This window comes from Labeo rohita, chromosome 7 (genome assembly GCF_022985175.1).
Source record: "Labeo rohita strain BAU-BD-2019 chromosome 7, IGBB_LRoh.1.0, whole genome shotgun sequence".
In the NCBI taxonomy this organism is placed as follows: Eukaryota; Metazoa; Chordata; class Actinopteri; order Cypriniformes; family Cyprinidae; genus Labeo; species Labeo rohita.
The window spans coordinates 28,363,046-28,374,482 of NC_066875.1; the positions used below are offsets into that span (position 1 = coordinate 28,363,046).

Below are 11,437 nucleotides of genomic sequence, written 5' to 3' on the forward strand. Positions count from 1 at the left end.
ATGACAAGAATTTACAAAAAAGGCGATTAAAGCTGCCTTAAAACTGTGCATTTAAGTATTTATTATCTGAGTCACATTTAAAGCAATGTCAGATCCGCTTCAAGTTCAGCAGCGACAGCTTTTAACGTAACAGCCAAAATATCAGATTAACCAGCTGCTGTGATGTCTGTTAATCAAAGAACAAAATTAAAAAGAAGAAATCAGTAATGTCTGTGGTTTTAAACTTTATCTTTATTTAATTTAGAATTTAGTGTTTGATAACTTTAAGTTAGGCTATATTTTCTTGCTGAATGGCACAGGTAGCTATACTGAATGAAATTTATTACAAAGGGTTGATTTAAAGACTGTTTTAAGTTCACTTAAATTAGAATTTTTGTTTTTAAAGTCTAATAAATGTTAAATTGATAGCTCTCAATTATACTGTAATGTTGGCTATAGTCAATGGTTAAACATTAGGGGAACAAATCATAGACATCACTTGGAATCAGTCATACTTGCCTTCAGTCATAAAAAAGATGGCATTAAACAGATATTAATGTACTTTCTTTATGTTGTTTTTACATTAATTTGAAGATTATGAAATTATTGCAATAATATAGTTGCATAATTAAATATAATAGTTAGCAAATATATAGTTGTATAATTAAAAACTAATGTCAGGTGGGATTAATCGCGATTGATTTCAGAAAAAATGTGCGATTAATTAATTTTTTAATCCACTGACACCACTAAATCATTCTGAAAGTTCGAAAAGGTTGAAGCAAATTACAAGAGTGTTCGCAGTGGGCTGTGTTTACATTAATCTCACGGCATAAAAGCCAAGGTGCAAGTACATTTAACCACTTAAATTACTCAGTTGAACACATAAGCGGTGTTCTTTGTGAGCATTTGCGTGTGTAGTTAAAAACTAGCCTAGGCATTTAACTAGCGGCATCTGCTGTTAAAATCTAAGCTCAGAATCAATTCCAGAGATCAATTTATTGTGACACCCCTAACGGAGCATTAGAGTTATACCACCACTCAACGGACATTTGCAGAGATGGCACAAGTACACACATCCTTCACTCAAGTAGAAGTACAGATACTCATGTTAAAAAATACTCTGGTAAAAGTAGAAGTGCTGACTACACTTTTTTTACTCAAGTTAAAGTAAAGAAGTATGAGCTCTGACATGTACTTATGTAAAAAGTACCCATTAGTACTGCCTGTTCTAGTGTCACGCTGGTAACTGGACCTCAAGTCATATTGACACATTAATACAAAATAATTTACATTTAAAATTTTTGTTAGCTTATGAATGTATCTACGTTGAACAACCACCATGAACAGGACAGGACTGGGTCAAAATTTCAGGCTGGTGAAATCTCACACTAATCCAGGCCATCCCATTCACCCACAACAAATTCTAAAACCACCTATTTTTTGTATGGCCATCACATTTTTAAAAAAGGCTTAAAACCTAATAATGAAACAAAATAATCAAATGTTCTCTCTTGAACTGCACCTTCATTTATTTTCCTTTTCAGTCTATTTATTTTCCATGATATCTCTCTGCATCTCACTTAGTGTGTTTACTTTTTTCCACTAATTTTCTTGTACCTGTCCCTTTTCCCATCAACCATCTACTGTTATGAACAGAACTGTCTCCACCTTCTTGCAAAACAACCACCTTATTGTACTCTGTTTGCAAAAACATAACTTTATTTTAGTTCAATTTAAATTATCACATTATAACCATGTGTTGCTTTATCATAAAATGACTTAAATACTATAGATTTAGTAAAACAATATTTTCTAAATTTCCTAAATGTCAAAAATAGTACAATAATAATTACATTATGACAATATCTTTACATAAAAATTCTTATTCTGGTTTTTAGTTTTAATTTTCGTAAGGGTTGTGTTATTTTCTGCTCTAGCTCCCTCTAAACGTATTATGAAACGATCTCTTATCAAATGTGTTTGCTAAATTACTACTGTAACTTTACAGTAGATAATAGATACAGTATTTTGAGTAAATGTAATTTAGTTTAGTTTACAGTATTATTAATCCTCTGGCTGCTAATGCTAAGAGTTGCTAGCACTTAAACGAAGACAAAACTACAGTAGCCGATTTACAGATGAAACTGACCTGCACTTGAAGACCTGGTCAGTAGTTTTGCCTCTCAGATCCATTCCGTTCTCGAGCCTCACGCATTGATTACTATGATAGAAACCGTTCGGCAGAGACGCGGAGCAGGTGCGTGAGCCGAATCGCGTTGCCAGTACAAACTAACCGATTTATGATTTAGAGATTCGTAATCGAATGGTGATCCACCCAATGCAGATTAAAACTAAAGTAACGAGCCTGGTTTGAAGTAGGAAAATACAGATAATGAAATGAGATAATGAACAGATAATGAAAGGAGTAAAAGTAAAAAGTAGTCAGAAAAATAAACAGTGAAGTACTGACACCAGAAAAATCTACTTAAGTACAGTAACGAAGTAATTGTACTTAGTTACTTCCCATCTCTGGACATTTCAGGTCAGAACTGCAGTGACACGTACAAAGCCAACACCACATAAAATGTACTATATGTTTATCTGTTCCGTGAAAAAAAAATTTTTTTTTTAGCGCCACTCATTTCTCATTGTATATTTTACAAAACGTACATGGCACTACATATTTTGCATATTGCACTAATAAATTTGTACTAATAAACAGCCAGTATGCTAGTAATATGCATGCTGATAAGCAAATAGATAATAGTGAGAATTAGTCCCTGCACTAAAGTGTTACCAAATTTGCTTAATTAGCTAAGCATAATGGAGGAAGCATCCTTACAACCAACCTCTTAGTGCTAATGACTGTTTAAGACAGTTTTCATTCATCTTGAACATCAAACTATAATCTAATGCGCTTTATTAACTGAATCATGATCAAGCCTTGGCAATGATTATGATGAAACATATTCCTCACAGCCAAAACTAACCTGACTAAGGAACCATAAATCTTCTCTTAATGATTTCCCATGCTAAGCCTTTTTGTCATCAGTTTAGACAGAGCCCTTGACAGTATATCTGGAAGTCATTTTTTCGCATATTTATTACAAACTAGCTGACTTGTAACAGTCCTATTGTTCACTCCAACACTTTCCAGTTCCCTTTATAATTGACAAAAGCTTAAAGCACCAGTCTAGAACGACAAAGTCGTTTCTCATTTTCATGTAAGCAGTGGATTACAAGCCTGATGCAGCATATGTTTGAAGGTTAATACTAAAATGTGATGAAAGTGAAGAAGACAGGGATAAGTGATTATTTGAGTAAAAAGAAAGAGATAGAGAATTATTCGTGAGAAAGCAAAAAAGACTAGTGAGAGGAAGAAAGAAGACCAAGGGTGAGCCTAAGGAGAAGGGAATGGAAAGATAATTGCAGACAGTGGAGGTCACAATAGGTGTCTGACCCCTGACAAACCCTGTTACTTTCACAAACTGTGTTGTATAAACAACTTGTTTTCCTTCGCTCAGGATTCAGACAGTTGGTTCTGTGGATGGTGGGAGAGAGAAAATAACAATAATTATGTTTGATCGGTCTGAGAGCTGTTATTAGACCCCCATTATTTTTCGCAGTCCATTCACACCATCAAAAATTTACGCATTCACTCATAATGTCAGGGTTTTTTGTTACCTGTGTTGGTGAAACAGTGGACAGAGCTAAGGTCACTCATCAAATGCAAGGAAGAAAATGCCTCTCAGTATGTTGTATAAATTTAGCTTATTGTTTGATGTGTGGAAGAAGATCTGTATGGAGGTTTTCCCAGGTGCCTGTCCTTTTGCTGAAATTCACATTCAGAAAAAAAGTGTTTGTTATATTTTTGAAGATGTTTCATTTTGATGATCCTAGTGCTTCCAGCTTCTATTTCACCTTAGACATTAATTTTTCCATCGACATTTCTGCATAAATGGCATCATTATGGCTGTTATGCTTGTTGATGAGAGCATTTTGATTTTTGGAAAACAATGGTTGCAGTGGTTGTGCATCTGTTTCCCTATAAATATAAAATATATATAATATATATAATTATAATATATAATGTTTTGTATTGTTTTGTAATGTAACCCATTAGTGATTTTAGTAAGCAATTTTATTCACCATATTGTACCATATTGCTCATCAAAGCTGTATATTTGATCAAAATATAATTTTATGAAATATTATTGCAATTAAAATAATCTACTTAATCTGTCTATAAAATAAATCTATTTTAATATACTTTAAAATATAATTTATTCCTATGAAGCAAAGCTGAATTTTCTGCATCATTACTCCAGTCTTCAATGTCACATTATCCTTCAGAAATCATTCTAATAAATCTACAATATCATTCTTATAAAATCATTATAATCAAAGTTGTGCTGCTTAATATTTGTAGGACCTGTGAGACTTTTTTCAGGATTCTTTGATGAATAAAATATTCTTCATTCATTTATAATCATTAATCATTTAATCATTTTATTATTCCATGTAATCATATAATCATTTATAATAATCATTATAGTCATTAATATATCCATTTTATTGATTTATTAATTGATTAGTCATTTATATTATATAATATTTGTTTTTTATATATATATATATTTTCCATTGTTGTTTAGTCTTATGACTGTGTGGTTTCAAGGGCTGTTTGTCTTCATGAATAAGAGATACAAGGGAATGTTTATAGAAACTCAAGGATTATGGGCTGTTATTTTGAATCAGTTTGGTGTAACAATACTTGTTGGATTTGTGTTCTTCAGACGGAGTCTGAGCACTGAGACATACGCAACTAAGACTATTCAATAAACTCTGCTCCTTTTTATCATCATACTTCGTCTCCTGCTTCTGCTCTTCACTTTCATTGGCTTTTTCCTCAGTCAACTTCTTGTCTGACAGAAGACTGTTAATAGTGTTTGGGTTATTTTGGGTACCAGACAAGACCTCCTGTTAACAGGGTTTGGGTATTAGACCTCTCTGCTGACGAGTTGTTCTGATACTGGACAAACTGATATTTTCTGACGGGATCTGGCGTCCGGGGCTGGATCTTAATTGTCTAGGCATGGAGACAGCGATCTAACACGCTACTATTCATAAGTTGGGGTCAGTCAATTTTTGCCATATTTAAAAAAAAAAAAAGAAAAGAAATTGATACTTTTATTCAGCAAGGATGTATTCAATGGATAAAAAGTGATAGTAAAGACTTGTATTGTTAGAAAAGATTTTTTATTTTGTATAAATGCTGTTCTTATTTACTTTTTATTCATCTAAGAATCAAAGAAAACTGTATCACAGGTTCCAAAAAATATTAAGCAGCATAAAAATTCAACACTGATAATAAATCAGTGTATTAGAATGATTTCTAAAGGATCATATGACCCTGAAGACTGGAATAAAATTCAGCGCTGCATCACAGAAATAACTTATTTTTGAAAGTATATTAAAATAGGTAACCAATATTAAAAATTGCAATACTATTTCACAATGTTACTGTTTTTTTCTGTATTTTTGATCAAATGCAGCCTTGATGAGCATAAGAGACTCCATTTAAAAACAACATAAAATTTTGATACACAGGGCTGTAAAACACTGAATGATTAACTATCAACTATAGTTTATTTTATGTACTGCCATGTCATAGTTTCAAGGGTCATGTTGTCATTCCTAAATCAGAATAAGAAACATCCTGCAGAAATTATGTAATATGTGTCCTATGCTGTTAAGCATAGTTAACATAAATTTGACAGTTTTCTTTCTTTAAGGCCACTCCAAAAATAAAAATCTGTCATTACTTATTTAACTTCATGTCACTTCAAACCTGTATGACTTTTTGTTCTGAAGAACACTATAAAGAAGATATTTTGACGATACATTGATTTTTGTTGTGTGGACTTTTTTCAAATGTTCTTTTGTGTTCTACAGATGAAAGCATGTTGTTGAGAGCAAATAAACTGTAATAGAATTTTCATTTTTGGATGAGCTCTCCCTTTAATGCACATTTTGGTCTTGTTTTGAATGACTCAGTGGTGCACACTTTGGATTAAATGGATTGTGAATGATGAGCATTGAAGGGAGACATTAAGGAAGATGAAATGACCATCAAAGGAGAAATGAAACAGTTGGTTTCTCACTTGTTTACTCGCTTTAATCCAATCCTGTCCTGTAATATCTAAGGCTGGGTTATACTGAAGCCGAAATGGGAGAAGCTTTTTTGTTGTTTATGTGAGAAGTAGCCATGGTGTATTAGCTCCAGCAAACAGTTATTATCTTGTTACCTGTACCTGATGTTCTTAGTAAATTTGAATTTCCTGGTAAGGAAAGATGTAGTGAAGAAGGTACATGGCTTCCAAACATCACTAGTTGTTCTATGGTTCCTCTTTCAAAAATGTTTGTTTATCTGCCAAAAATGTTTGTTTATCTGCCTTAAATCTGCCTGCAACTTCGGTCCCGGAGAGACAGTGTCCTGCAGAGTTTAGCTCCAGCCCTAATCAAACACACCTGCCTGTAATCTTTCTAGTAATCTTGAAGACACTGATAAGCTTCTTCAGGTGTGTTTGATTAGGGTTGGAGCTAGGTGTATTTTGTGGGGTGTGTTATTGTGCTGGTATCTTAAAGGAGAAGTCCACTTCCAGAACAAAAATTTACAGATAATGTAATGACCCCCTTGTCATCCAAGATGTTCATGTCTTTTCTTCTTCAGTTGTAAAGAAATTATGTTTTTTGAGGGAAACATTTTTAGGATTTTTCTCCATATAATGGACTGATATGGTGCCCCAAGTTTGAACTTCCAAAATGCAGTTTAAATGCAGCTTCAAATGATCCCAAATGCAGTTGTAAACAATCCCAGTCAAGGAAGAAGGGTCTTATCTAGCGAAACGATCGGTTACTTTAATAAAAAGTAATACAATTTATATACCTTTCAAAGTCAAACGCTCGTCTTGTCTTACTCTGCCTGAACTCTGTTTTTTTCCGGTTCATGACAGTTGGGGTATGTCGAAAAACTCCCATCTCATTTTCTCCCTCAACTTCAAAATCGCTGTTTCACCTTTTTTGTTAAGGGTGTTTGATCTTCTTTGCATGTTCACTTTGCAAAGTCTGGGTCGGTACTTCTACAGCGATGTAGGATGATTTTGAAATTATTTTTGAAGTTGAGGAAGAGAATACGATTGGAGATTTTCGACATACCCTAACTGTCTTGAACCAGAATACAAAAGTATAATAATTAAAAAGTATTTAAATTGTATTTTTTTAATGAAAATAACCAATCTTTTCGCTAGATAAGATCCTTCTTCCTCGGCTGGGATCATTTACAACTGCATTTGGGATCGTTTGAAGCCGCATTTAAACTGCATTTTGGAAGTTCAAACTCGGGCACCATGCCAGTCCATTAAATGGAGACAAATCCTGAAATGTTTTCCTCAAAAAACATAATTTCTTTACGACTGAAGAAAGACAGACACGAACATCTAGGATGACAAGGGGGTGAGTACATTATCTGTACATTTTTGTTCTTCTACTTTAAGGACTACTGTGGACAGCTGAATCCTGAATCCTAAATTTGAAGTGATAACAGTGATATAAATTAATATTTTCCAGTAAGTTTAAATTGATTTTTACCTTTAATGGGTATTTTTTACCTTTATAAAGCCATTTTTCTAAAAATGTGCATCATTTTTTAGTCAAATTCTTACATTTAACCAGTCAGTTAAAATAATAAAACATTTGGACTGTTACCAAGCAAATTAAATCAGTATCAACAAAAGTCATTTTTGCAATGCAGAGGAAACACAGAAGCTGCATCTAAAGTGGCATTAAGCTGTATTTACACACTATTTAATGCAGCTCAGAGGGACATGGAATGCTTTAACCTGCAGTTACAAATACATAAATAATGTTTAGATATTTTAAATATATTTGAAATCATTTAAAAAATGAAAAGAAAGGCCACTTTAAATGTAAAATTAAAACTGCCAATAGGTGGCAGCAAGTCAGTGTTCACTCTTCAGCGAGCGGCAGAAGAGCAGCGCTTTTAGATTAAAAAAAAAAAAAAGATATTGTTTTGCTTCTAACACTGTTATACAAACAAGTATAACCGACATCACAGCACAGCCATTGTTTTAATTGTATGTGAATTTGATTTCATTAGACACTCATGATTATGAATCAAGATTTTAGTGTAGATTAATGTCTTCGAGAGCTGGTTATGTAGTCTTAATGGGCTGCGTTTAGTCACTATTTCACATTCATCCCGTTGTCTGACAACAGAAACAGTAAAATACATCACTAGATCTATGGAATATATAAATGAAAACCGTTTTATTAAGAATTTGGCTATATCGCGGTTTTACCTTTTTTGTTAAGGGTGTTTGATCTTCTTTGCATGTTCACTTTGCAAAGACTGAGTCTTCTACTGAGTACTTCTGCAGTAATGTAGGATGATTTTGAAATGATTTTTGAAGTTGAGGAAGAAAATACGATTGGAGATTTTCGACATATCCTAACTGTCTTGAACCAGAATACACAGAGTTCAGGGAGAGAAAGACAACACCAGCGTTTGAAATTAAAAAGTATTTAAAAAGTATTTAAAACTCTGTGCATTAAAATGCATGTGAGCGCAGAGAGGCAAGACAATACGACGCACTGACGTCATAAATATGCTAATTAACATATGACGTCATCTAGCGACATTTAGCGAGTTTTCAAGAGGGGTTTACCTACTTTCCATTGTAAGAAGTTGGCAACACTGTTTCAACAGTTGAAAACAATTACATTTCTGAAATTTAGCACACCTTTCAAACAGTAGAGCCAAGAAACTAAAAAAAGTGTGAAACTTTTTTAATATTAAATCATTCTATCAAGCTTTCAAGCTCTAAAGGATATTAAGGGCTAAAGCGCATCTCTAGGGCCAAGGGAGGATGGCACCAATCTAGCAGAAAATTTCTTGCACTCTGCTATACTCTCATCCTGTGACTAATCATAGTGGTCTTTCACTCTCTCTCTCTCCATCACTCGCCCACACTCTGTTTCAAGTATCCAGGACCTATACAGCCTTTTACTGTGTATTTGTTTCATTTTGATGGTCTACCACTGAGCGTTTGAAATACTTAAAAATCTGACACATGTATTGTATATATTCTGCATGCGACAGTCCTAACTATTCTTGCTTTACTCATAAGTATTCCATTCCAAGCACTTAACCTTAAGCAAATCGCAATGTGTGGGCTGTGACGTCTGCTAGGCAGATGGTCTCTGCATGGCCGATTCCCACTATAGGCACCTCATAAGACTGCCTGGGCTTTTCTCCTCTGGTAATGAGTTCATATATGGGGGAAGGTAATGTCTGCTTTCCCGGTGCGGGGAAAACAGCCTGCTGCGCAAAGTTGTGGAAGTGAATGTAATCTTGAGGAAATTGGTGTTCTTTCCAACCTCTCTGAGAACGGTGAGCTCAGCAGTCAGCATCATTCATATTGCCAGGAACCATTTATTTTATAGATTTTAAACAGAGCAACTACGTAACATCCATTAGGAGATGCATCTCGTACCTCTGCACATTACTGCTAATTTTAGTGTCATAATTGAGTTTATTCTCCTCTCATCAGTCATCTTCTGGCGTGGGGCTTCATCTACCCACTCAAAGGATGCGTCGCTTCATCTGTGACGGGATGAGCTACGCATTATCGAGTGCACAGAAAGGTTCACTGGGTGTCATCTGCTTTGTATCAGAAAGCATGTTTGGCTGCAGATTGAGAAACGTCGAAGAAAATGTCTCACTTCGGTCTTTACATTTCAACACCATTATGGACAACAATTCAGTGCAAAACCATCTGTCACCTGAACAGTCGCCATTCTTGTGCCGTTGCCTTCTGTAATGACCTGTCCAGCCTTTTTTTCCCAGCCCTCTTGCAGTGACCCTCGTCCCAGATGCCGTAACAGCACAGACCTGTCTAAATCATACGCTCTGTTGAGTCTCAAATTTTGTCATCTATTGATAGAGCCCAGTGTTTTTCAGAATAACTTTCGCAAGCGCTAACACCTTTACAAACCTTGTTAATTATTTAAGGAAAGTTTATTGTTTCTGTGTACCTGAGAAAAAAGGACGTTAAAAAACAAGTCATCTGAGGTATGATTAACCAACCTGTTTTCTCTCTCTTTCGGTGTTTTCTAGACAGCTCAGACGGTGTTGCTGGTTGTCGCTGCATTCCTCATCTGCTGGATGCCGCACCACATTATCGCCATGTGGGTAGAATTCGGCAGGTTCCCGCTGAATGATGCTTCTTTTGCATTTCGCATCATCTCCCACTGCCTGGCCTATGGAAACTCCTGCGTCAACCCTATTCTTTATGCGTTCCTGTCGGAAAACTTCAGAAAAGCCTGCAAGCAGGTCTTCACGTGCCGTTTTTTTTACTCTCCTCCGCCTGTGGAGAAAGTGGTGCGCATACGCATGGAGAACTTCTCCATGACGCATTCCACCACCAACATGTGACTCAAAACTTGAGATATCAGCACTGTTTAAACATTTCTGTGTTTGTTTCTGCTTCATGGCGTGGTGTCATGGATTACATTTCAAGAAAGTTTGACTAACAAGGACCGTAAAAATTAAGTTACCTAAAACCTCGATCTCAATCCACATTTATTAAAGATATTTACTTAAAAAAGTAAAAAAGTGTAAACTATTTAAGTGTAAATAGCGTTTGTCATTGAAATGTTATTACATTTTTGTGTTCACTGTTTAAAGTATTTAATGTTATTGAAAATAATGGAAACCTATGTAGATTCATTTAAATATATAATTACAGAATTATACAAAGTTTTATGTTTGAAAGAATCGCTCTATAAAAGCATGACTGTGTTTGTGAAGAAACTGTGCCGTCTGAACACCTTTTTAGTGTTTATGTAATATTCGAACAAACACTTTAAGCCTCCGTTTAAACATGCCATAAACTTTAATATTTACTTGTGTGCTGTAATTATATACTCAGTGACATTGGTTTACATGTATTATGTCCAGTCTTATGTTTATATAGCAGTTATGAAAAGAAAATACAGTTGAAGGTTTCCCCCTTATGAATTCAGAAATTAAAATATCAATTCAATGAACAATAAAATGTATGTTTAAGTTTTCTGGTCCCCTGAGAGTTTAGAGTGGGTTAAAATTGTTTAAAGAGGATGTCGCTATCTTTATCCTAATGCTTATGGTTAACTGTTTGTCATAGCGGAGATTGTCCTAAACAAAAGACCAATGGAAACTCTGTGTGTGTCCATCTCTCACCAGTCCATTACTCACGCCTCTCTGTGAGATACCAGGACAGAAGCTCTTATAAACACGAATTCTTCTTTAGAATCACAAACGAGTCAAGAAAGTCTTTGGAACTTCCCTTTGAAGTGACGTGAAATGGGCTGGATGGCACATTTTCCAAAAAGG

The 11,437-nt window shown here is 34.7% G+C and overlaps 1 protein-coding gene across 1 annotated transcript in view; it reads left to right on the forward strand.

Annotated features, from left to right (window-relative positions):
* galr1b (galanin receptor 1b) overlaps positions 1 to 11,103 on the forward strand; it is a 37,569-nt gene extending 26,466 nt beyond the window's left edge. The window contains exon 3 of the mRNA XM_051116159.1: positions 10,181 to 11,103. Within this exon, the coding sequence (XP_050972116.1) occupies positions 10,181 to 10,498 (318 nt within the window). The 3' untranslated portion in view covers positions 10,499 to 11,103. The remainder of the gene's footprint in view (positions 1 to 10,180) is intronic.
* The last annotated feature ends 334 nt before the right edge of the window (positions 11,104 to 11,437 follow it).